The 26777-nt window shown below is 46.5% G+C and overlaps 2 protein-coding genes across 4 annotated transcripts in view; one reads left to right on the top strand and one right to left on the bottom strand.

Annotated features, from left to right (window-relative positions):
- The first annotated feature begins 1623 nt into the window (after nt 1-1623).
- On the top strand, nt 1624-26168 carry ATP1B1 (ATPase Na+/K+ transporting subunit beta 1). Its single transcript, XM_055323528.1, has 6 exons — nt 1624-2243; nt 6633-6761; nt 18798-18953; nt 20706-20890; nt 23441-23521; nt 24719-26168. Exons 1-6 carry the CDS (start codon nt 2147-2149, stop codon nt 24980-24982), a joined length of 912 nt encoding a protein of 303 aa, XP_055179503.1. The 5' UTR covers nt 1624-2146; the 3' UTR covers nt 24983-26168.
- Nucleotides 25561-26777, bottom strand: part of NME7 (NME/NM23 family member 7) — a 261270-nt gene continuing 260053 nt past the window's right edge. For all 3 annotated transcript variants that reach the window (XM_055323525.1, XM_055323523.1, XM_055323527.1), the window contains exon 12: nt 25561-26261. In XM_055323525.1, coding sequence (XP_055179500.1) covers nt 26229-26261 — 33 coding nt within the window. In that variant the 3' untranslated portion in view covers nt 25561-26228. The remainder of the gene's footprint in view (nt 26262-26777) is intronic.

The raw sequence follows: 26777 nt of genomic DNA, 5'->3' as shown, positions 1-26777 counted from the left end.
CTCCATGAGGTACCTTCTACTGGGATGGGGACCAGGGGTATCACATCTGCAGGTGCAGCCTGTTCCCGCAGATCTCCCACCAACTTGGGGATTTTCCAACACAAACACTGCAGGGGCAAGGCAGTGAGTGGCTTCCTTTCTCAACACACTGTTCTCAGGGTTGCCCTTGACAGAGCGCTGCGTGTAGCAGTCCCTCTGGGGGCTGGGAGGGATAGGCAGCTGCTTCTCCTCCGAATTTCAGGGATTTTCAGGTTTTCACAGGTCTTGTAGGTGGGCCTTGAGAAGGGTTGGTGGGTAAGAGATCATTCCATAGCAGCTGGAGCTTGTCCTTAGACCTCCAAGGTTGACCTTGGAGACAGAAAGGTGGCCCTGACAAGCATCCCGGTATTGGGTGACATGGGGCTGGAAGTCTCCTTTTCCAGGATGGGCTATGTTGCCCTCTGGGGATGGGGCTTCTCTGCAGTGACTGCAGAAGCACCCCTATGGATTTCTGCTGTGTCACCGATGCCCTGGCAGGGATGTGTGAAGCTGCTCATGGGTTCAGAGGAGAGAGATGAAACCAAGGAGTCTGGCTTTTCAGCATCAGGGAATCAGGGATGGGAAGGGGGACTGCCCCTCAATGTCTTGCCCTTGGAGCCGGGTCTTCCTAAGTTCTTTTGGCCTCAGGGATTTCACAGCAGAACCAAGTGGCCGGTACTCCCAAGGGGGCAGGCATAAAAGCACGGCAGTGAGAATACTGGCCACCTACTGGGCACCGAGGAGAGTCTGCAGTGGTTGGGTCATGAGCAAATAGTGTCGTCCGGGTGCAGACTGGTGTGAACCCGCCAGGAAGCGTGACTGGTTTCCGAGGGAAGACGCACCGGGGACAAGCAGTCGGCCTCCCGTCCCTTCGAACCCCGGGATCCGCCCTGGGTGGGTCTGGCGATTGTCCGGCTTGAGGCGGCTCAGGCCACCCACTAGAAGCGCAGCAGGCAGTCGGGAGCCAGGGCTGGCGGGCTGGCTGGCTGGGCTGGGCTGGCTGGGCTGGAAGGAGAGGCACCGGCCGGAACTGCAACCGCAGTGGCGAGGAGCACGCGGGGGGCGGCAGGTGCAGGAGCAGAGAGGCGGGGCGGAGCTAGCCAGAGTCCCCGACTCTCAGGCGTCCTCGAGCGACCTTCCCCCCGCCTTCCAGGGCCTACGAGGGGTGGACCTGCGGCGGAGGGAGACCGGGAGCGTGCGGCGAGAGCAGGCGGGCAGGAGGGGCTGGATCAGGACAGCGGGACTGGGGTCCCCGGGCGTCTTGCGGGGCTCCCGGCGACGCAGGTGCGCCGCACCTCGCCAGGAAAGAGGAGGGCTTGCGTCCACCCGCGAGCGGGGAGGGGGCTGCGCGGCGCCGTCCCCTCCTCCCCTGGCGCCCCCGCTCTCAGCCCGCCCCACTCGCAGCCGCGGCTCCTTTGTGCCGGCCCCGTGCCCGCCCCTTCGGGCCCGAGGCCCCGCCCCCGCGCCCGCCCCTTCGGGGCCGAGGCCCCGCCCCCGCGCCCGCGATTGGCCAGTCGGGCGGCTGGTGGGCGGGGCCCCGGGCCGCCCGGGCGCGGTATATAGTAAAGGTAGGGCGCGCGCTCCGAGCCAATTTCTCGGCTCGCGGCGGGCGCGCGAGGGCTGGTCCGCGGTCCGTTTGTCCGTCCTTCTCTGTGACTCTCCCCTCCTGCCCCCTGCCTGTCTTGCAGAGGTCACGGGAGGCGGGGGCCGAGCACGCGGCCCCAGTGGCAGCCGGAGCGGCAGCTGCGGCTTCGCCGAGCCCCCACGCCCCGAAGGGCAAGCGGAGCGCGTGGCGGACCAAAGAGAGCCCGCGAGCGGCCGTGCGCCCTCCAATAGGTGCGGGGCTCGGAGCCGCCCCGCCGCCCCGCCGCGCGGCCCCGCCCCCCGCCCTCCGCCCCCCGCCCCCGCCGCCGCCTCCCCTCCGCTCCCCTCCCCTCCCCTCCCCTCCCCGCGCTCCTGCCTCTGCCCCTCCGGCGCGCGTCTGGCACTCGGAGAGCCGCAGCGGCCGCGGCGGGTGCAGCCTGCGGAGAGCGGGGCGCGGGCCGCCGAGCAGCAGCCGGGGAGGACGCGAGGGCGCGCGCCGCACTCACCCACCCTCAGCCCCCGCGGCAGCCGCTGACCCGCCACCATGGCCCGCGGAAAAGCCAAGGAGGAGGGCAGCTGGAAGAAATTCATCTGGAACTCGGAGAAGAAGGAGTTCTTGGGCAGGACCGGTGGCAGCTGGTGTAAGTACGGGGGCCGCGGCTCTCCACCCCCCCCCGCCCCCCAGCGCCGCGTCTGTCCCGGGAGACGCGTCCCCGCCTCGCGCCGCCCAGGGCGGAGCGGGGTCGGGAGCGGGCGCTGCTCGGGTCGCCCCGGCCTGGGCTTGTCCCCCGCTTCGGAACGCGGAGCCCCCGGGATGGGCGCGAGAGCACGCCGGGCAGGGGGTCCTGTAGATTGCCAAGGTCCCCCCCCCACCCCGTCTTGGTAATTTGCAGTCCGTCCGAGCAAGGCTGGAGCCCTTCCCTCCCGGGAATGGTCAGGCTCTGGGAGACTAGATTTGTTCCTCCCTGTAGTCATGCCCCCAGTCCTAAAAAATGAGATTTGAGGCAGCGAGAGGACCTCACAGAGGTAATAGGATCGGTTGCAGGCGAGACTAGACCTTCCTAGGCTAAGTCTGTACCTCAAAGGGCGCAGGTGGGGGGAGGGAGCAGAGCCCATCCACACTGCAGTATTTCTTAGCTATGCCCAGAGTTTCCCCAGTGACCCCCCTTGGAGTCATTACAACCGAGAAGTGGCCCAGGAGGCCCCGGAACGTGGTAAAGTCTGGGTGTTTTTCAATGTCTACACACACAGTTGCAGACTCAGTAGCTTGGGTTGATTACAGTGAAGGGTTAGGCTAAGAAATAAATGGCATAAAGGTAGATGCAGCTCACCTTTACAGGATTTGGGGCAGCCTGTTGCTTGGCTGGCTGGATTTTTTTTCCCCCCTCATTGAAAATTAGATACCTTGTTTTCCCCCTCCCTTCACTGGAAGGGTGAGATTTTTTTTAAAGGTCATTTTGAAGGGCATAGTTGTAGGCAAATCTGTAAGAGTCGTGACTGCGGAAAGGAGAGAAGGGAACTCCCCCCTCCTGCATCACTGCCCCCTCCTTCTCTAATATCATCATCACCATCATCATCATCATCATCATCATCAATGCCACTAGCACTACCGTTGCGGCCATTGAGGGAGTCCTGGCTAGGGGCTGATGCAGTCAGTGCTCCTGATTGGGAGGATCTGTGGCCATCACAGGAGAATGAGTCAGGGAAATAGTGCTTGGCTGACATTTTGAATTGGAAGAAGCTAAAATATATGATTTTTGCAAAGAAAAAAAAATGCAGCCTGTAGTGGGTCTCTCTTGATTGAAAACTAAAGGGTTAATAATGCATCACACTTCAAGGTTAGTCAAGGTGAAACCGCCTTCCAAGGTATTACAGGGAAGGATAGGTATTCCTGAGCCATGTTAAATGTAGGTCTTTAAAGTGATGGCTTTTAGCTTGTGTTTTATATTTTATTTTATTCTGGGGAGACTGTGTTCTTCAGTGGGATTATTGCCATAGTTTCTCATGAATTAAGATAGTTCTCTGTCTCAACGTGGAAAGGAAAACCTGGAAGAAACTCGGGGTGTGTGTAGGGTGGACAGCCCCTGGCCAGGGCGATTTAGCAACTCCTGGTAACTTGAGTGAGGCCTGGGGGGAGGGGGTGCGCTGCAGTATGGGCCCCCTTCTCCAGATGCACTGGAGGCTCCAGCCCTGGTGGTCTGATCCCAGCCTTGCCATGGGCCAGGGGCTGCCTGGAAACCAGATATATTGTGAAATTTGCCCTCTAGTGTTTTCCCCCTCATAAAATAGATTTCTTTCCTCATTCCAATTCCGGAATAATATTTGCTTTAGAAGGTAAGGCAGTATAGGAAGACTTGTTTCTTAAGCTGGCGTTGAATGGGACAGCACTACCTCCTCCATATGTGAGAGAAAGCGGGTGCGGGTGAATTAATATTGGTGTCTCAATACCACATCCAGCAAGGTGCCAGGACCCTGATTTATGAATGCAGACATCAGGATTGGTGTGCTTGTCTTATCTTTGCTCCTCTTTTCCAAGGTACAGGTGCTGGTCTAAAAATTCAGTTTTTGCTTTGAGCTAATTTGTCTCCTCTTCTCTGGCAATATAAGGAATCGACAGACCCTCTCTTAGCAGAGGAAGTGATCGCAATTGCTATCTCCTATGGAGGAAATGCTACCTTTCCAGCACTGGGCCCAACATGGATGCCCTTGGGACGAGGGCAGGTTGCCCTTGGCTCAGTTTTGCTTATAGGTAGATTTTCACCAAGATGGATGCAGGAGCCTTGCCTGTCACCTGCTGGAGAAATGGCAGCATGCAAATCACCTGTGTTTCCACCTTTATATTAAGTTAAAACAGGCATTGGTAGGTTTTTATTATGTTTACCGCTGGGCTAGGATGCCAGTCTTTCCTTTTGCCTGTGACCCTTTGAAGGGTACTCTTTTTTTCCCCCCCCAACTGGAAAACCTCTATATTATTTGTATTTTTTTTAAAGGAAGAAAAATTGCCTAAGAGTTAAAAATAAAAAAAATGCCTCTGAAATTTACCCTCTGTGCACCCTGCATGTAGTGTTTGTCTAGCTCTCCTTTTTGAGCAGCCCCCGGTAACTGTTGGTGAGTCTGCCGCATAGATCCTGCCAGATGTTCATGCTCTTCTTAACTAGTTGACCTCACAGCTGTAACTGGGGAGATTTTGCTAAGTAACATCTTGAAGCAAAAGAGAAAAATCCCTTACTTCTGTTAGGGTATGGTGTCAGGCAGAAGGGAAAGGCTGTGTCTTCTTCAGCGTAATCAGTGTGCTTGCAAAAGGACTAATTTTTCCATTGCTCTATTTGTATTTTCAATTATCACCTCAATTACATACCTTCTTAAGTTGTTAGAATTAGGTATCAGGAGTCCAAGGAATGAATATAAAAATGCTCCAATTGTTGGAAGAGCCAAGTGTGGTTAAGCTGAGAACACCAAGACAAGGGGGGGGGGGGCGCAAAAAAAGAGGTTACAACAGTTCCTTTCTGACTGTGTGATACCAACTCTTGCACCCCTTAGGAGCATTCGCTGGAAAAATTTTCCAGATCTCTTGACGTCACAGCCTTACCATTTGCCCACTGCTACTTGGATACAGAATGCAGCAGTTAACCCTTGTTCTGCTGGGAGGCAGTGATTGAGCTGGGCAGCTATGCTTCAAGATTCTGCAGCCTTTCATGTTTCCTTATCTTTGGCGTGTGTCCTGGCCTTTTTCCTTCTTTTTTGGATAGGGGAGAAAAAGGATTATGATTAAGCATTTTGGTCCTACGTGCCTCTGGCTGGTTTTACTAGCACTACGGCATGATTTCCCTGAACCGGGTATTTGCTGATTGGAAAGCTGGGCTTTTACATTGCCTGCCAGAGGCAACCGGGCTACTTCCTGCCACTGTGTGCCCGCTCTGTCCCTCCATCCCTTCACTGTGCACCAATCTGCTTCCTTTCAATGATCTTTTTCTTCTGTACTCCCCCCACCCCCAGAACCCCAGCATTTTCTTTAGGAGATTTGGAGCTTCTTAAAGAAGTAACCTAAGGCTCCTTCGGGCAGTCTTCTGTTTCAGACTTGCTAACCTTCCGGTTCACTTGCTCCTGTTCTTGCGTTCACAGGGAGTTGTTGGCTGGCACGGGGCCGCCAGCCGATGCCTAGTACAGCCTGTTACTATGCAGCTAATCGGGGAGATAATCCTCGTAAACCAGTAACTGATAGCCTCATTCCCGTCCGTGGGCTTCGTGGTATTTAGCTTTTGGGGTTTTTGCTTTTGCAGCCAGCTCAACCTGCGTCTTGCTACCCTTCTGGTGGTGGGAAAAAGAAAATGCAGCTCCTCAAGCCAATCAGTATTCCAGGTCCAGTCAGAAGATGAAGTAAAAATACTCTTGCCATTTTTACTATAGGATTTCCGTTTGTTTGCTCCTTTGTTTGGCGCCCCTGATGGAAAACACAGCGTGCTTGGTCCATAATACATGTCAGAGGTAGGGTGACAGCATGGAGCAGAAGAGCTTCCTGGGGTTTCTCGGCATTTATTGCTCTGGCCCAGTGTAAAAACTTGCAGGCATTTGAACATTTGGAGGAGCACTGGGGCTTGGATCGTAGTATTGAAATATCAGGGGATAAACAAGGCAAGAAACCTTACGTCTGTCTCAAAGGGAGTATACAGTCATATTGGAAATGCGTTGCGTAAGCACACAAACATGGCCTTAGATTTTGTTGGTGATCTTCACGAAATTTTAGGGAATAAAATTATTTCCGTAAATAATCTTAGTTCTAGCCAAATGTTCCTCTTATCCTTACGTACCTCCGACACACACACACACACACCATACTGGAGGGCCGTGGTCTCTGTTCTCTGTTGTATAGGAGTGTGGTTCATGCTCTGGAGAGCGTGTTGGAGAAGGAAGCTCTGAAGACAGGTTGGAGGGGAAGCAAGTGAGGAAGTCCCTTTGTCTCTGAGATTAGCCTTTCCTTCTGAGCATGTGACTCTCTCACAGCCTTCTGTTTCTGTCTGTGCTCCTTGTAGTTAAGATCCTTCTGTTCTACGTGATATTTTACGGCTGCTTGGCTGGGATCTTCATTGGGACCATTCAAGTGATGCTGCTCACCATCAGCGAATTCAAGCCCACATACCAGGACCGTGTGGCCCCACCAGGTAACTTGAATATGAATAAGTTCAGTTCTTCCAGGGGTAAAATGGGTGTCACTTTTTTACCAAAATAAAAAATTTTCCTGAAAATTGTTTGTAATGCAGTATCAAACCAAATGTTATTTAATAGGAAAAAATGCAAACTGCTTACTGTTAGAGCCAAATCTCCTGCCCACATTGCAGACAGAGCTCCGAGGGTTGCAGATGTCTTAACATTACAGTTCTGTAGTGACCGTGAAGAGCCCTGGCCTCCCACACCCCCCCAACCCCCAAGCCTACCAGCTGTGTGACTCCCCATGAGGCCATGGCTGCCTCAACCTCACTGCCTAGTGGGTTGATTAGTGGGGTCCTTACAAGTCTTTTCCAGCTCAGGCACATCTTTCACTTTCTCAAAGTGACTGTGACTCAGAAAAATCCTGTGAAAAACCACTTCAGCTCTCTTTTTTGAGAGATTAAGTTATTTTTAGGGCTGATGAGAAGCTCTGACATGGCCGATTACTCAAGGGAAAGGAGTGCCTTCTCCCACCTGCTGTTGACTTCGCCTGACTTAGTTTGACCTTGAACAATAGCATACTCTCTTCACTTCTCAATGTTTGTACCTGCTTATTTAGCAGGAGTCTTCTTTATCAGTTTTCTAGACCCATTTTGCAGTTTAACTATCTCCTTTAGTTCTGAAAACTTGGATTAATGGGGAAGGGTCAGCATGGAAGGAAAAAAATGCCAGAAGAGTGCCCTGTTGTGATCCAGGGGCTATCACTGTTGAGTCACCTGTGCCTCGTGCACAGCTGTGCATGTCCATCCCACTCACTAAACCCTAGGGAAAGCCCAGTGCCCTAAACACCCGATGCTGACGGAAGGGCAAGACAGCGGGGCAACCACAGACCTGATCGTGCTCACTGACTCTTCTAAAAGTCGTTGTCAGGAGGACCTAGAGACAGGAAAGTTTGCATAAGTTCCGGGTTCTTACATTATAAATGACCTTGAGGCTGCCGCTGGGGGTGGCGATGACGTGTCCCCTCTCCACTTTCCCTGGCTACAGTTTAGTAACAGCTGTATTTAGGTGACAATCTTGAGACAATCTTCATGGCACTGAGCAGCTTTGATCATGGCACCGAGCAGCCTCAATCAGGTGTGGCTGCTTGTCGCAAACTTCTTGTGTCCTCCTCCTCACTCGGGTGTGAAAGACTCGGAAGAAAATTTCCAGAACATGGAGGTGGCAAACATTGTTCACCAGCCTCAAGTCAAGACAGTCCTCCACTGTAAGAAAACCAAGATATTGGCAGATAAATTTAGATCTAGAGGATTTTTGGAAGTGGGAAAATAAACATGTAAGTATATAAAACAACTTTAACCTGCTTAATAATCCACAGTTTTCAGCACGTGTTTCCCAAAAGAGGTGGGTCTCTGAAAAGGTTGAAGCAGAAATTCTGGTGTGCAGAGAGAGACCTAGGATCTTAGGTACGCTGGCTTCTGTGACAGTGAAACACAAGGTGTCCTCTTTGTATCTTTTTTTTTTTTAATTTTTATTTTATTTATGATAGAGAGAGAGAGAGAGAGAGAGAGAGAGGCAGAGACACAGGCAGAGGGAGAAGCAGGCTCCATGCACCGGGAGCCCGATGTGGGATTCAATCCCGGGTCTCCAGGATCGCGCCCTGGGCCAAAGGCAGGCGCCAAACCGCTGCGCCACCCAGGGATCCCCTCCTCTTTGTATCTTAATGTTAGTTGTCGTAATTCATTTGTGTAGGTCTCTTATTTATTATTTTTTTTTTAGCCACTGAAAAGCTGTTCTTTAACCATGATGGTGCTTTAAAATAATTCTCAAAGCCGAATGTGACCAAAAGGTCAAGCATTTGATTTCCTAGATTTAAAACAGTGCTTCTTGTCTGTATAAATAGTGAGAAGTCAGCCTTTAATAAACGTAAAGATTTTCTTCACGTTCTTTGCAGAAAGGGCAATTTCATTTTCAAAGAGAAAAGGCTAAAAAAAAAAACAAAGAGAAGGCTGCAGTGCCAGACCTTTTAAGCGGGGGCTTACCCGTGACCTTGCCCAGAAGATCTGGTGGAGGTGCTCAGCCTTCCCACCCCCTCTCCCGGCCTCCCTCCCTTTCGCTCCAGCCCCTTCCTAAAAGACACATTCTCAGTACCTATATTTAGTGTCCTCAGCAGTTGGACTGACCTGATAAACCGTCGCTTCTCCAGAGGAATGCTGGTGGCTCATTGTGGAAATATGCGTTCCTGTTCTTTGGCCTGAGTCACAGGAAAAGTGCCTCCTCAGCTCTCCCTCGTCCCCGTCCTGCCGCCTGGGTTCTTTGTCTTTGTGATATCATTTTTCCCTCAGCCTCTTATCCACCACCTTGCAGAGCCCCCTCTGCTCTTGTCCTCCCAAGGAACAATGTGACTTTGATTGGATAATGATGGTGGCCTTGGAGCAGGGAGGGCAGGTGAGCAGAGCACTGGCTGCTAAGAAGTGCAGCCTGGAACTGTCCCTGGGTGCTCGGAGGGACCCTCGCTGCGCCCTCCTGGGTATCTGTCAGAGCAGAGCTCAAGAATTTGTGTTTGGGGTAGGCCTGCAGACTGAACATATGGTGAAAGAATGTCTCAGGGATTCTTCGGCTTCAACTTTGTATCTCCAAGTTTCCATTTTTGTGAAAGTGAAGGAGGGAAATTTGCAAATTTAAGTCAAATGAAGCTACTGAGTGTGAAAGGCGAGGTACATCATTTCAAGATTGAAAGACTTATTAAAGCTGTTGTTAGCTGAATTTGAGGCATGACAGACCCGGCCTGGCTGGTGTTTGCCTTTTGCACACTAGGCACACCTTGTAACTAGATATCTATCTATCTTTCTTTTCTTTCTTTTCCTTTCTTTTCTTTTCTTTTCTTTGTTTTCTTTGTTTCTTTCTTTGTTTCTTTCTTTGTTTCTTTTTTTCTTTCCTTCCTTTCTTAGATTTTATATATTTATTAGAGAGGGAGCATGAGCGTAGGGGGGAGCAGAGGGAGAGGGAGAAGCAGACTCCCTGGGGCTTGATCCCAGGACCCTGGCACCATGATCTGACCTGAAGGCAGACGTTTAACTGACTGAGACACTCAGGTGCCCCAAATCTCTCCTAATAACACGGGCAGAGGTGCCCAAATTAAACCGTGGCAATTATACAGTACAGTTGGGTCTGTTTGCCTGTAATATTGGAGAAGCTGATAGGCTGAACATGAAAGTCTCAGAGAAAGGACTAAGTTACAGAATGGAAGTGAAATTTAAGAAAAAAACAAAACAAAAAAAGGATAAGTGCAGTTCCTGGGCCTGAGTGATGGTGGCTGTCAGGGCCTGTGGTCCTTCTTAATGGAGTCGAATTGCTCTGGGACAGAACAGAGCCTCTCCCCCCATCCCCCTCCGGCCCAGAGGGCACAGGGCCAGCACTTCAGCTGTCATATAAGGTTGAAACATAAATTGTTATGTTTGTGGGTCAAGAGTGGTTGATGAGAGGCCATTGGAGATTGCTTAACCTAAATATGAAAGCAGCCCCGAGTTCACAAGCCGTTATATGTGTGTCTACTGTGAAGTTGACCTGAGAATGAAAAGCAGGAACTGTGCAGTTGGACACAGTCTTCACCATTCCATGCGTTACTTAACCTCACTCTGCCACCATCCTCTCATCTATAAAACGGGAATATTCCCCTGTGAGGATTTAATGAGATGATAGACGTGTGTAAAGTGAATAGTACCTGATAGTGGCAAACCTAACAGCATTAAACAAAGGGGAGCTATTAGCAGCCACTTTGGTTCTTCCTACTGGTATTAGCCGTTTCTTTTCCTGTACTGAGTTCAGTATCTCTAGACTGTGAGCTGTGCATGATGGAACAGGGATGCTTTGTGCACTTAACATTTTTCACGGAGTGAATATCATCTTGGCTTTATCACAGAAAGTGGGAGAAATTGGATTAGGAAACACGGTTTAAGATGTTTTTTTTGAAGATTTATTTGAGAGAGGAGAGAGAGTGTGTGTGTGTGTGTGCGCACGCGCGCGTGCACATGTGAGTGGGGGAAGAAGGGGGAGGGAGAAGCAGACTCCCTGCTAAGCTGGGAGCGGGACACGGGGCTCGATCCCAGGACTCCAGATCACGACCTGAGCAAAGGCAGACATTTAACTGACTGAGCTACCCAGGCACCCCAAGATTTTTTGAACTAAATATAAGTGATGCTGTGTCTGTCCCATAGTCTCTTCCTTTAAAATACCCACACTGGCTGGCTTAGCCCTGCCCCCCCTTTCTCCCTGGGAGATCTTCTTCAGGAAGTCCCAGCGAGCTGGGTAGCTGGCAGCATCTGTCCCCATCCTGTCCACCGTTGGATATGGAGAAGGACACTGCCTCACTGGGAGAGGACTGGGGGCACATGTGCCCACGCTGCCCAGCCCCAGTCCCTAGCGGGAGCCCGCACCCCTTGCTGCCTGCCCAGCGCTGTTGTGGGGGAGTGCCCTCAGCCCTGGCCCCCACTCCCTGAGCCACAGTGGAATGACACGAAGGTCACTGTCAGTCAATGCGGCCAGTGGAGCTTCCCATCCCCCTTCATCCTGGTGAGGAGGCATGAACGTGTGCTCCAGTTCTTCCTCTTTAGGTTTTGGGTTGCTTTTAGTTTTGTTTTGCAGTAAAGATGGCACAGTGCTGGAAGAACTATTAAAAGGTTCATGCTCTTGGGGTGCCTGGGTGCCTCAGTCGGTTGAGCGTCTGACTGTGGGTCTCAGCTCAGATCATGATGTCAGGGTCATTTCGTTGAATCCCCAGTTGGGCTCCATGCTCAGCGGGGAGTCTACTTGAGATTGTCTCTCTTCCTCTCTCTTTGCCCTGCCCTTCCCCTGCTCACTCACTTTCTCTAAAATAAATCTTTTAAAAAAAAAAAAAGGATTCATATTCATGGTGCCATGGTAACCAGATTCAAGGAGGGAGGTTAGGGTGGGCGTAGACCGGCACCAGTAGCAGTTTCAATTTCATCTTGACTGTAAAAGGGAAATATTTTGTCTTGCATTAGGGCACAATGCCTTATAGTTAAAATCTCAGTGTAATTAAGCAAAATTCTTGAGAAATCATTACATCAGTCTTAGTTGCTTATTTCCCAAACTACCACACAGCCTCACTTAAATTTCAAAGGGAGACTTGGAAACATTTGGCCTCCTTCTATTTTGGAGGAATTGTTACTTCAGAGTGACATAGGATGGTTTCTTTTTTTCTTTGCTGTTTCCATTAGATTCCATTAATTTGTACTGTGTGAGCTGACATGGTAAATACTCAGTACTTCCCAGGCCAGGCTGCCTCTCACATTCTCCCTCCTTCTCTCTTCCCACCCTCAGATGATCCTGCCAACTTATTCCTAGACTTTGTAGCTCTCCATGAGCTAGCATTGGTGGCTGTTGGGATTTCCAGAAGTTACTGTCCAGACTTGTAGTTTGGTGAAGGGTTTAGGGTGGCAGGCTCCATGGGTTCTTGTTTTCCAGAGTGCCCCAGACTCACTGTTTGGCTCTAACAACTCACCAACCCATGTTGCTATTTCTTCATTTGTAAAGACCAAGACCAAACTAATAAGTTAGCTCTTGGGTACACAAAGAAGTCTAATGATTAACTTAAAAATGTTCTTGGAGTCACAGAAAAATGAGTCTTACTCTGGGTGCTCATTTTAGATAAGTGAGCAGAGCAGAGACCTGTGACAAATAGGACCCAGTAACAAATTCCATGAAGGGATAATGGGGAGAAAATGCTGAATCTGAAATTTGACGTCGAGCTTTTTTGCTGTGCACACTCTGTTGTGGAAGATCTAGTGGAAAGAGTATCGGGCTCATGGCCTCCATTTGCTGTGGTGACATAGGATGGGGCTGGGCTGCCAGATGCCTGTAGCTGCAATTTTCTAGCAATCTCATGGCCAGAGGGCCCATCTGAGAGGGAAGTTGGGCAGATGGAGAATAGGGATGTATGTCTATTATCTAGTAGCTTCCAATCAGAAAAGTATATATTTTCCCACAATGTGTATGAATAGACATTATCAAATATATATAATATGGTGTCTTATTTCATTCAGGTTATCGGTCACTTAGCAAACATTATGGTTTATGTCTAGACAAGTCAGATCTGTTATATATGTTTGTTCCTCAATTTGACCTTGAACAGAAAAAAAAAAAGCTTAATTAATGTAAAAGAGTAGGGTTTGACTATGTATTTATGTTTTTGTTGTTTTTATTTTTTCCCCATTATAAAAGTGGTATCTTTTATCAGGAACAAGCACAATTATGAGCCATACAAAGTATCAAAGATAGGACCCTATGAAATTACTTGTGCTTCCAACATAGATCCTCTGAACCGAATAATGCTGTCTCTGTTCACCTGAAGATGAATATAGAACTCTAGATCAAAGTCTGATGATGAAGCATAATTCCAAAAATGGAGCAAGGCCTTCAACCAAAATGTGGCATTTAGCACAGACAGGAGAAAAGATTTCCCTACTACACCAAGGATTGTTGAACATCCATATAGGCTGTAGAGAAAATCCAGCAATGCATCTTTCAAAGACCCTTCAAAGGGAGCACATTCTATGGTATCTGGAGGGTGGTGTTGTGACTTCACTGATCCCAGGTCATAGTCAAAAGCTGAGCCTCCAGCAGAAGGTGAGGCCAACTGCTATTTTCCAGAAAGCACAGAGGCACCTTTTTTTCCTGTGCCCTCCCTATATTTTGTTAGATAAATAGATACTAATCTTGGAGAGGTAAAATAATTAAAAACAAAAACCCGTTAAATATCTTAGTGGCACTTGAAGCAGGGGGAATGTGTATCTGTGTAACATAGATGTGTATGAGTATATAAAATCATGCCCCCAATTTTTTTAAATTGGAAATTACCTTTCAACATGGATGGTACAGGAGATCCATGGTATGTCTGTACTGTGTGCATGGCTCCATTTGTGTTTCTTTGCCTTGTGCCCTCAGTAGTCATCGTGGGTCCCCTCCTGGAGGTCTCTATGGAAAATGATACCTATTTAGAGTATTTGGTCTGGTGACGTAGAGGGTGTATTAAATGACCGTTGGGGCAGCTGTGCTTTGGGATTCACTGGAGTAACTGTTACAAGGTTACAGTGGCCACCTTCTGGTTTAAATACTTCAAACTCACCAGTAGATTGAGGAGTTACACCCTTGTTTCCAATTATAAACCTACTAAGTGAAAAGCAGCCTTTCTTTTTTTTCCTTCCCTTCCTCTTGCTAGCTCCCCCTCCAGCTATGAACACATACTAAAGCCAAAAACTCAGTGTTCTCCTCATTTGTTTCTCAGGAGATGGGAGACCAAGGAAAGGCAAATGCAAGTATAAAAAACAACTGCAAGGAGGTGTTTTTTGTTTTTGTTTAACTCCAAATCCTATGTAAAGATGACGTATTCATTAAAAAACTAAATACTAAAATTTTGTATATCCAAGTTACTCTTTCAATCCATTTAGGTGACTTCATGAAATAATGAGTGAAATGTAATTTAAGCAAATGGCCCTCTCAAGGCAAAGCTGTACAGGACTCAGCATGGTGAATGTCAGTTCAAGTTCAGAACACTGGCCAGGCAAAAGGTTCTGTTTCCTGGAATATAATTTGAGACCACAAGCCAGTGATTGGGCCTTCTGCTATCTTTGGCCTCTGGGAGTTACCGCTGGAAACAAAGCTCATCCTTGTCTGAAGTTATGACTAATGGCTCCAAGGAGTGGGCAATGTAGAGAGCGACCAGCCGAAAGTATCCAGCCTAGTGTGAACACAGCTAATGAGGATGCCAGGCAGCAAGGTGGGGTGTGTATAGCCCTGCAGAGTGTCCTGGTTGCGGAACCCGTGCGGACGCAGAATAATAACGTTGCCAAATCTGATCCCATTCCTTTCTGTCTTTTCCCATTAGTCTGCTAATGTAAAGTAAATGATTTAGACACCAGGTCAAGGGTCTTTCATTTTCCTTTTGTGTGTATCTAATTGCTTTAGAGAAATTACTTTTGAAGAGAGGAATTTGCCTAATGGTTTGGAGAAGATCTCATCAGAGAACTCTCCTAATTGAGATGATCCAGAACAAAACAGGCAAGGGGTTTGATCTCTGAGAGTTTCCAGGAAGATAACTTCTCAGACCAGAAGGCTCTGGATGAAGAAAATCAGGGGCAGGGCTGGTGGGGGGTGGAGTGTGACCCCAGACCCGGGAGAGGAGAGCAGACATGTGCATGAAGGAGTCTGCCCAGACTTGACGGTGGGTGGCTCCTGGGTCTGTATGTATATATGCACCTCCTCCACAGGTGAGGTCTTAGAGAGGAGCTGATTCCGAAACATGACCGAAACCCAAACATGGATGCTGCTTCTCTGGAAGCAATCTTTAGATCAGAAGTTGGGTATCTTGAAGGTTGGTCACTAAGGCTTCTGGTAGTTACACCTTTAAGATCCTTCAGAGACTCCAGAGGGAAACTTCAGACAGTAAACCATGGCTGACCTATCTGGGCTCCCTTTCCCAAGGCTCTGTGTCACTTCAAATGGAAAGGACAGGGCAGTGACTTTGGCTCAAAGTCTAATCCAGCTCGGCACGTCATAGGATTCTAAGACCTTGTGCTTAACTGTCTGTTTTACCTCTTGGTTTCTCAGTCCTACAGTTTCTGATGCTTCTCTGGGAAGAACACCTCACAATTTTCAGGCATCTTCAAGCTCCTTTCTCCCATGTGGCAGCACACAGATTCCATGGCCCTTAGATTGTGAGCCGTACTTACTGAAGGATTTGGGCTTCTGCGTGGAAATTAGTGTGATTCCATTACTTGGTTTTCATTATTTCTTCTTTGCCCTGTCTAGAGAGATGTGAAACCAATTGTGTACAACTTTCCTGGGCCAGTGGTACCATTGTGTGTGTGATAGGAATGTCTACTCTTTCTATAAGTTAGATTCTTAACCACAGGGGTCCTTGCTAATGGGAGTCGCTGGAGGTTGTCTCTGGGTGGCCGTGAACCTAGGTTTGGCCATAGTTCTCAGGCTTCTGAGAGATGCACTCACTAGCAGTGCCCTTCTCCTAGTAAGAGCTCAGCGCACCGTGTCAGGGTTGCTGATGATGTCTTCCCCGCGTCACCTGGTCTCTTTTAATAGTGGAGAACTTGGACTCGGTAGCCCAAGGGAGTGAAGAACACTCTGCATCATGCCACCTCCTCTCCCTGCTGTCCTTTTTCCTCCGGACGAGTCTGAGAAGTATGTTACCCAGTTCAAGGAGATGGGACCTTGGTCCTTGCCTTGCCCCTGGGGAAGAGATTTCAGAAGGGGCCTGGAAAAGGTGTGACCAGGACCGCTGATGCCTGCCACTCACCTTGAGATTGAGGTCCTACCATGTTTACTCTTAACGTGACCTTCTAGGGTCACCTTCTTCTTTTAAACTCACTGGGTGAGACTCTCCAAATCTCACTTGGGCTTACTGACACTTTGTTAGTATTTGGTTTTTTGCTCTGAGGAGGGACTGTGGCCCGTGTGCTTGTCACTTACCCTGCTGATGTCCCCTAGGGCAGCTTCTTCCCCAACAGGGGAAGGTGAGGCGAGAGCACTCCTCGCTCTCTGACAGTGGATCTCCTCCTCCTCGGCACCCTTCTCTCCACTCCCCCCACCCCCCATCTGTCTCCTGCCTTCTCTGCCCATAGCCTGGAAACACCCTTTGCCCTGCACAGGGAGATGTTACAAGTTTGTTTGTTTCTTCTCCTGCTCCCGTTGCATGAAGTACCTGAGAGGTGTCAACAAACCTGCATGACAGATTTTGAAGGCATTTGCTTCTGACTTCTCTGGCTGCCATGTGCAGGCTCTCCCGGTGGGCCCCGGGGTGTGAATGCCCATCAGGCTCCGTTCTCTGCTGGCTCCAGGGTTATCCAAGGAACCCCCCCCCCCCCCATCCTGCTAAGTTCTCTTAAAGCTCTGGCCCTGGGCCTGCCTCTGCACTTCCGCAGGTCCAGGCAGGTTACCTTAGCTTAAACGTCTAGTTTGTAAGTCAAACCAGGAATGTCCCTCCCTCTGGCCTTCTCTCATTTCAGTGGGCAGTCCCATTTTCTGTACTTTCTCAAGCATGAAATCCCAGATGGAAACTTCTACTCAACCTTTGTTTTATTTTCTTTTGGCAGGTAGCTGTCATTTTTATTTTATTGTCTCTGTGCTGTAAATGATCACAATGCCAATTTTTTGACTTACTGTAGAAAAAGATGGTTGAGGGTATACTTAAATGGCTTTAGTTGTACAAACAGTTTTCTAGGGTTTGTGAACAAATTAAGAAACATTTTTAATTAGAGTAACCCTTATTTATTTTTAACTGATGATTTTTATAAGAGCAAATCCCATTACTTCCCCTTTCTTTGATTCCTCTCCATCATCATTGACAACTTTTTTCCCTTGGATTCCTTAAGTCCCACATGATCCTTACTGAGGTCATTCTTCGTATCACTTGTAAAGTCATTTGTCGAGGGAAGCCCCTCTGACTGCTTCTAGACTATCACGTTCCTTGTCTTCCTCCCTATTTTTTCCCTTCTTCTAGGGAACTGCAGGCATGGAAGAACTTGCCCATGAAGCTGCCTAAACTGAGCCTCCCTCATTATTTAGCCACTTTTGAAACTCCAAGCCATCCTTGGTCACTAGAAAAAATAACTGCCATTGGGCAGCCCCTACTGAAGTCTGTCTTCCAGCCTCACAGCTGGTGCCACCAAATAGTCACTTGTTCTCTTGTCATCACTCTAATTATGTCCTGGTCGTCATTGTGTCTGCATCACTGTTGCCACTCTCAGCTTCTGACTCCCCAGAGCAGTGGTTCTCAAACCAAGAGTGCTTAAAAGGGATCCCTTTGAGCCTGTTAGTTTTGAGATTCCCAAGTCCCATCAATAGAAGTTCTGCTTTTGCAGGTCTAGGGTGGAGCCCATGTGGCTGCAGGTTTAACTCGCCCCTTGGTGGAGGTGAAGGGGAGGGGGCGTTCTGAGGGGCTGCAGAGATGAGCCACCTGTGCCCAATGCAAAGAAGGTGGGTCTGGAGTGGGGACTAGAATAGGATTGTTAGATTTAGCAAATAAAACACGGGACACCAAATTAAATTTGACCATCAGGTAAACCATGAATCAATTTTTATGGGGTATGTCCTAAATATCACACAGGACTTACCCTATAAAAACCTGATTCATGGTTTATCTGAAATTTAAATTTAACAGGCAACTTGCATCTTACCTGGCAATCCAGGACTAGAAAGCAGTTGATCTAGTCTCCACCCATCACCCCTATATAGTACTGTGTGGTGGTCAAGTATCTGTCGAAATCTTGTGATGGCAGAGGCTTTTGAAAATTTAAAGAATCTAAAAATGTTGGTTAAACAGTGAAAATCCAGGCTGGTCATACTTTGAATTTTATACTGGCAGGCACCTGACTTGCTTTTGGAATGGAAGGCAGGAATGGTTAACTACATAAATCCCAATTCATCCAGTTTGGGTTAAAGATCCAAAAAAGTATCTCTGTTGAATCATCTTGAGTGTTGTGGAGTTTAGAATGGTCATCATTTCATTACAAAAAGGACTATAAAAGGCCTCTGTGCCCAGAGGCTTACACATAGCTAGAGAAAGGAAAGCCACCTACATGAAATGCTCGCTAGCTATGCATGTTTGTTTGTTTTTTTAATATGAACCTGTGGAAGTAGTGGAAAGATAACAGGCTTTGGAGTGAGGCATACATAGGTTGAAATTCTGGTTCCACTACTTCCTCTGTGACCTTGGGCCAAGCACTTAACCTTTCTGTGCAAGAACTGTTTTCATTCATAAAATGGAGATAATGCCTATGGTGAAGTGTTGCTGGGCAAATAAAATGATATATGATAGTAAGACAGCATCATTGACTTAGGTGCTTGATCTAAATGCCAGGGAAGTGATCTCACAAGAGAGACAGGAGTTTAACCCATTCTTTTTAGTAGGTGGGGTTAGTGAAGCGTGTTTGTACGGGGAGAGCCTGCTTTGAATGATCTTGGTTGACTACCCTCCCACTAATGATTTTCTGTGTTTTTCTTTCTATCCGGTTTAGGATTAACACAGATTCCTCAGATCCAAAAGACTGAAATTTCCTTTCGCCCTAACGATCCCAAGAGCTATGAGGAATATGTGCGCAACATAGTCAGGTTCCTGGAGAAGTACAAAGATTCAGCCCAGAAGGATGAAATGATTTTTGAAGATTGTGGCAGTAAGTAGACTCATTTTGAGTGTTCGTGGTTGGTTAATTCTTATTTCCCATTCCTATCTGTTATTTAATGATTGAAAAATGCTATTGCAATAATTAATTGAAGTCTGGCCATTTTGAGAGGACTGTTTTATTTTTTTAAAGCAAAAAGACTTTATGATTTAGGCTAGGATGTGGAAGAAACAAAGTAGCCTCAAGTATTAGGAGTATCTGCATTTGAAAAGTGTCTTACTCTCAGTCATCCCTAGGCACCTTTGCTTTTTCACCATTCACACTCAAAGACCATACCTATAGTTATGGTTCTCTTACATCCATTGATTTTTGAGAAGCACAGCTGTTTATATTTCCAGATTTCTGCCAACCCCCACCCCCGTGCCCCATTCTCCCCGTGGAAGAGGGTAGAAGGCCTTTTCTTGCATTAGGATGGCTCTTTGGCATTATTAGCTCTAACTATACTGATATGGATAAAGGGTGATCTCTGATCAAAATGGAAACCTTCTAGACACTGGTGGAGATGGATAGTAAATATGTCTCTGGCAGCTCAGCATTTAGATCAGGAATGGTGAAGGAAGGGTGGTTCTTGGATTCATTGAGCCACTGACGGGGGCGCACATCTTCCTCCTTGCTCCCTTGCTTCCTCCTTGCGGGGACTGAGCTGTCCAGCCATGTTTGTAGATCTACTTAAATAAGATCTCTGAGTTCCTACCAGTCCTTTGGACTCTGTTCAAGCAGTTACCAATATTAGCTCTTCATGTAGCCCTTTGCTTGATCATAATATAGGGTGAATTGCCATTTCAAGTCATTCTGAAAAGAGTAATTTGAAAGAAACTTTATCACTAGATGTCTCTCATTAGGATGTCAGTGAGGTTTTCATCTTTGCAGTGATTAAAAAGGCCTGTATGGAAGATCATTAGGGTGAATCACTTCCCTGGAGATGGACTGAATGGAGGCCCTTTACCATTTGAAGGGAAAATAGTTATTTTGTGACCTTAGAAATATGTATAAATTATGGTATTTGCCTCAATCTCCTGCAGGGTGCTTTGTATTAACTTTGAATTCTCTAGTTCTTACATTCTTTCTCTGGCTTTGTTAGGAGGTATGAGTCAAGAATACTACAATACAATTTTTTTCAGTTGAACAAATGCTTATAAGAAGTCATAGCTTGAAAAGGCAAAAATTCAAACAATTTTTAAACCTTGAACGGTGTCTGAAAAGGAAGAAAGCAACTCTGTCTTTACTGTTGAGCATGCTAATTAGTGGCAGAGACAGTGGCCTAGCAATGGTCAGGCAATTGTTACCAAAATTATTGTTCTGAAAATTATTGACGAACCTTTTAATTTGTGTTCTAATTGTAATGTCCTTGCTAATGAGCTCAGCTGTGACCTGTGTCAATGAGGCTGCTCATGACAGGCGATCGGGTTTCCTCTCAGCCTCCTAAATAGCTGAGTCATCCATTATTTAAGGGAAGAGAAATATTGCCACAGACTAAAACATCATGTGTCGATCATCAAGTATGATGAAGCCCCAGTGTGGGATCATAGACCAGCTCCTGCTTTGGTTAAAATACCTTTTTAATGTCAGTAAGGGGACCAAAGATGGTTTGCTGGAAATCTTTGCTTAATTCAGACTGTGCACTAAGTGCAGACCAGCACTGGCTTAGCATGGGGCACAGGGACGAGGGACGGGTCCCCCTCCTGTCCTGGTGGTGCTCAGGGAATCGCTGGTACAATGTGAAAATGGTGTCTGCATTTTCAGATATGCCCAGCGAAATCAAAGAACGAGGAGAATTTAACAATGAACGAGGAGAGCGGAAAGTCTGCAGGTTCAAGCTTGAGTGGTTGGGCAATTGCTCCGGAATCAACGATGAGACCTATGGCTACAGAGACGGCAAACCGTGTGTCCTAATAAAGCTCAACCGAGTTCTGGGCTTCAAACCTAAGGCAAGTCAAGGTTTTAAATCCTAGGATCAAAAAAGGCCATTCTCATTTGGGGGAAAGTAGCTAATCAGTGTGAGGAGAGCATGTGGAGACGTTTTAAATTATACTCAGTGGCAACCTCGACATGGAAAACTTCTGTATCCACCTCGAGATCCTGGAAGTTAGGTCATTTATCTCTTTTTCTAAAGTCAGAGAAGTTCTGGGGGCAGAGCCACATTCTGGAGTAAATCCGGCGGCTCTGTTCTTACCACTCCTATGACATCATTCTATAACATAAACTCTGGAAATAAAAATAGAAAAAGACATTTTTTCAGTTTAAAAACTGCATGTACAATGTCATTGTGGTTTTGGTACTCTTGGAGTACAAGAGTATTTTTCAAAAATTATCCAGTAATCTGAAAAAACAGGTATTTGTTTTGTACTGTATGACAGCTTCATTGCATAGGGAGAAGCTGAGCACCATTTAGGTTGAACTCTGATAACCGTGGGGTTGGCTTGAGGTAGCATTACAGCCGAGAGTGTGGGTGAACATCGCTTGAGGTCACTGAACGATGGCAGATTGCCGTCACTCGCTGTCTACTGAGACGAGAGGAATTGTGCATTGGTGTTACCCCTGCTTTCATAAAACTGGCTATTCCATTTTCTCCTCCAGGTGGTGGGATATAGGGCTGTCGTTTTCCCTGAAGTAAGGCTTCTGCAGCACGGCTCCCTGGGTCGCCCTTGCAGACATAGCCGTTACGAGTGGAGTTTCCAATCCCAATAGGAATTGACTGCACAGTCAGCTGGGTTATATGAACAAACTTAACTCACTTCTGGAATCTGGCTCTTTTGTTCATCATTAATTTTCTGCTGACGCTATAAATTTGTTTCCAGAATGCTTGTTACCCAGGAGTCTATGTAAAACAGAAAATCGATGTAGGGATGAAAAGTTCTAACTTAACTGAAGGGGATACATCAGAACTCCTTTGCCGCCACCCGACGCAGAAGTGGATGGATGTGCAGGCTGGCTGGTGGCCTTGCTGGCTGACATCGTGACGGCCCCCCTACAGCCCCCACAACATACCTGCACAATCTCTCTGTAGGATTTTAATCTTTTTTCCTCAGAAGTTAGGATTTAAGGGAAGAGAGATGGTGAGAACCACCATGTCACACTTAGAGTTGATACTCATATTGTAGGGAGCTCTCCACCTAGACAAATCAGCTGTTTAGCCATGAAAGGGGTTGGTGTGGGTGGTCCGAAGGAAGAGGAGTCCTACCCTCTGCTCTCTGAATCCCTCACTTTTGATGATACCTCTTCACAGATATTGATTGATATTCGTACCCCAGCCCCCGGTGGTCCGTACAGCCTGTTGGGAGTCCCATCTCTTCCCATGGCTGTAGAGGTGCCTGCTGAGCGATGAGTTCATCTACTCTTTCTTTTCTTTTTCCTCTTTTGTCTTTCATCTCCACTTGGTTATCCGGTGTCACTGTCTAATTCATTACCTTACCCTCAATTCCGCCCCCTAGTTGTGTTCTGTGAATGATTTTTGTCAGAGGTTGTGCTACTCTAGCATCTCATCGATGTGTCTGTTTCTTCACCCTCTGAAGATAGATTCTGGCAACTTCTTTATCGATAGGCACTTTCTCTCTGTATCTTTATGGAGATAAATCTGTTGCTGGCAGAAAGTTCCAAGAGAGTCAGATCTAGATGATCATTTTCTCGTATTCTAAAACAGCATCAAAAATATTAGTTCTTTACCAGTACCGAGAAATTTGATCTGACTTCGATTAGACTCTGTGTGAGTTACAGCTCATGTCAAGCCTAACATGCTTTGCTGATCTGAGTAAGCAAGTGAGTAGCTGTCCTTCCGGGGGAAAAAGGATCAAATCCTCTTCTGGGGAGGATTTGAGCCAGGGTTGCAGGACGGAACGCTCTAGATATTTCACCACAACAGTAATTTTCAGAGTGTACTCTAGGTCCCTTCAGTGGACTCACCCTTTCATTTAGGGCACTTGTTACCTTTACCTGTTTTACATATTGGACTTCCTTAGCAGAATTGGAAATGCTCCTTACCTGGGAGAGCCTCTACTGGACATCCAGAGGGGGGGAAAAAGCCTACTTTAAAGAAGGCCTGCTTGACGGAAAAGGATGGCATTATTTATTCATGGAGGAAAGCCCAGGTTTTGTAAAAACAGCAATGTCAAACTAGCTTTTCCATCTAATTACTAGAATATTAGATGAGGACTATAAATACTGGGTGTGCTTTTATTTTTCAGTGTCCTAGAGGGAAGCTTATTATAAAGGGGTCACCACTACAAGTTCCCTGAAGTGTTGGGCTATATCACCATTTACATGTAGCCTCACAGAACTTGACATTTATTTCTGTTTCACCAGAGTCACGGCATGGATTGGTTAGGGGAGCCATTCATTCAGTTTTCCTCTAGTGTTTTGTTTCTTCAGTTGATTTTCTGTGACCTATGTGCACTTATTTGTGCTATAAAACTAGCTTCATTTTTCAGCAATTTAGAAAATTATTTACAAACTTACTGACCACTGTGGGCTCTTATTTTTAGCCTCCCAAGAATGAGTCCCTGGAGACTTACCCAGTGATGAAATACAGTCCTTACGTCCTGCCGGTTCAGTGCACTGGCAAGGTAAGGAGATGCTTCTTACTGAGGGGGTGGGGAAGACAGCCGGAGAAGGGGGGCGGGGGGGAGGGAAGCAGGTACAGGTGTGGTTGTTTTCAGTTAGAGGTAAAAACTTTGATATGGGAAAAGAGAAACGTGGCTTCCAGGCAGTAGTCTCCATTGAGCTGTAGCTCGTACGGGGTTTGAACATCTTAAGAGAAAGCTGTAACAAGGCTAAAACCATATGTTTCTCCACCAGAACAAGAAACTGAATTATCTGAATTTAATTAGCAGGAATATTGGTTTATAAGATGAGAGGTGAACTCTAGCCCACACAGTGTGCTAAAACATTGAAGGCCAGCGTTTTTTTTTTTTTTGTTTTTTTTTTTTTACAATTTCACGTTAAAAACTGTTTTTGGCTTTTCTTTAAAAAGTAAAAATAAAAAAATAAGAAACGATGAAAGATAAGGTAATAGTACATTTTCCCTTTAGATCTAAAAATAATTCCTAATGGATTATTCACAGAGAGGGCAAAATAAAGAAAGGGAATCTCCAAACAGTACTATTTTATGCAGGCACCAGGAAATGGATGCAAGAAAATGAGAGGCAAATAGACCTTTGGGAAGACTGTCACAGTATCATCCCCTGGGCCACCACCAGTGGATTTCTGACTTTCAGTGGCAGGTCCCTTTCTAGGTGTTGGCTTTGGAGGAATACTTGGTTGGCCTTTGCTGTGGTTCCTTTATTTGTATAATGAGAACAGTCTCGTTTTTTTTTTTTCTTTTTCTTTTTTTTTTTTAATGTTTATGTATGAGAGATGCACAGAGAGAGGCACAGATAGATATACGTGGAAGAAGAAGCAGGTTCCCTGTGGGGAGCCTGATGCAGGGCTCAATCCCAGGACCCTGGGATCATGACCTGAGCCAAAAGCAGATGCTCAACCACTGAGCCACCCAGCTGACCTGAGTAGCCTCCTTTTCTGACCACTGCTTGTGACTGCTGGGGATGACGACCGAGGGTGTACCCTTTGCTCTTGTGTCAGACACTACAGCGAGGTCCTCCAGCGGCTTCTGTGAGGACTCTGAGCAAGTCGGGGGTTGGCTGGCCTCCCTGCAGCAGCAGGTTCCAGACCGCTCTGTGGGCTTGAAGTCCTTGTTTGAGGCTATGAAGGGTGACTCAGGCCGTGAGCTGTTAAAAAAATCTCCTTTTCCCTCTGATTTTTAGCGAGACGAAGACAAGGATAGAGTTGGAAACGTGGAGTATTTTGGCCTGGGCGGCTACCCAGGCTTTCCCCTGCAATATTACCCCTACTACGGCAAGTTGCTCCAGCCCAAGTATCTGCAGCCCCTGCTCGCCGTGCAGTTCACCAACCTCACCATGGACACTGAAATTCGCATCGAGTGTAAGGCTTACGGGGAGAACATTGGTTACAGTGAGAAAGACCGTTTTCAGGGACGCTTTGATGTAAAAATTGAAGTTAAGAGCTGATCACAAGCACAAATCTTTCCCACTAGCCATTTAAAAAAAGTTAAAAAAAAGATACAAAAAACAAAAACCTACTAGTCTTGAATAAACTGTCATACGTATGGGACCTACACTTAATCTATATGCTTTACACTAGCTTTCTGCATTTAATAGGTTAGAATGTAAATTTAAAGTGTAGCAATAGCAACAAAATATTTATTCTACTGTAAATGACAAAAGAAAAAGAAAAAGAAAATTGAGCCTTGGGACGTGCCCATTTTTACTGTAAATTATGATTCCATAACTGACCCGTAGTAAGCAGTGTTTCTGGCCCCTAAGTATTGCTGCCTTGTGTATTTGATTTAGTGTACAGTACTATAGGTGCACAACTCTGGTCATTTTTCAAGCCATGTTTTATCGTATCTGTTTTCTACTTTATGTGAGCAAGGTTTGCTGTCCAAGGTGTAAATATTCAATGGGAATAAAACTGGCATGGTACTTTTTTTTTTTTTTTTTTGGTTTGGCTCTTTCAAGAATAATGGCCCATCAATGAGCGTTTTTAACACACTCCATAGTCTTTTCCTGTGGTGTTAGGTCTTTACTTTCTTTTTTTTTTTTTTCCTGGGGCTGTGGGTGGGGGTGGGCTGTCGTGGGGGAACTGCCCTTTAAATTTTAAGTGACACTACAGAAAAACACAAAAAGGTGATGGGTTGTGTTGTGCTTTGTATTGAATGCCGTCTTGACATCTCTTCCCTTGTCCTCTGGTACGTTCTGAAGCTGTGTATGAGATCTGGATCACCTGTCACTTGGGCTGGTGACAGGCCTAATTCATTTGCTTTGTACATTTTCTTTTACTTTCCTTTTTTCCTTTCTCTGGAGGCATCACATGCTGGTGCTGTGTCTTTATGAATGTTTTAACCATTTTCATGGTGGAAGAATTTTATATTTATGCAGTTGTACAATTTTATTTTTTTCTGCAAGAAAAAGTGTAATGTATGAAATAAACCAAAGTCACTTGTTTGAAAATAAATCTTTATTTTGGACTTTATAAAAAGCAATGCAGTACCCCATAGACTGGTGTTAAATGTTGTCTACAGTGCAAAATCCATGTTCTAACATATATAATAATTGCCAGGAGTACAGTGCTCTTGTTGATCTTGTATTCAGTCAGGTTAAAACAATGGACAATAAAAGAATGAACACATCCTCATGTGCGTGATTCACTCTTGTCTGAATGCCGCAGCTTGTGACTTCTTTGCTTTCTGTACTGCTAGTTATCCAAGATCTTGAAGAAATACTGAACCTGAAAACAAACACAAGAATTGAGTTCATTAGTTCACATGGAAATTCAGTCTTTTCCACCCAACAGAGGCCAGAAGCTGAGACTGGACTCTAGACATGAGACACACCTCTCCCAATGAGACCACAGCTAGGCTCATTGGAGGCATAGGCTCAATGAGGTTTTAGTTCAGAGTTGAAGGTTAAAAGTATTTTGTGGTGGTGACGTCTCTTAGTTCAGAAAACATTAATTTTTGGTTCCTGCTAGTGCTTCACTAGGTTTGTTTAAAAAAAAGTCTTTAGTTCAGTTAAAAAGTGAGGTTAGGTTTGAGGTTCATACAGGAAGGTTCTGCGTACTTAGCCGTATTTAAAAATCAGCCTTCGTGGGAAGACAAAAAATGAGCTTTCTGAAAAACATCCTCCAGGTATAACCAAGTTGAAAATTTAGTATCACATAACTTACGTGGGAAATACCCAAACTACAATCCTGGCTTCATATTTCTGGAAATGGAAGCCAGTCACAAAGCTTGAGCAGGGCCTT

This window comes from Nyctereutes procyonoides, unplaced genomic scaffold, assembly GCF_905146905.1.
Source record: "Nyctereutes procyonoides isolate TBG_1078 unplaced genomic scaffold, NYPRO_anot_genome, whole genome shotgun sequence".
Lineage (NCBI taxonomy): Eukaryota > Metazoa > Chordata > Mammalia > Carnivora > Canidae > Nyctereutes > Nyctereutes procyonoides.
This window is presented reverse-complemented; position numbering and strand designations above follow the sequence as displayed.

Coding starts and splice junctions, on each gene's coding strand:
- ATP1B1 (XM_055323528.1), top strand. CDS start 2,147: ATGGCCCGCGGAAAAGCCAAGGAGGAGGGCAGCTGGAAGAAATTCATC. Junction 18,954..20,705: donor GATTTTTGAAGATTGTGGCA/GTAAGTAGACTC, acceptor CTGCATTTTCAG/ATATGCCCAGCGAAATCAAA. Junction 20,891..23,440: donor TTCTGGGCTTCAAACCTAAG/GCAAGTCAAGGT, acceptor TCTTATTTTTAG/CCTCCCAAGAATGAGTCCCT.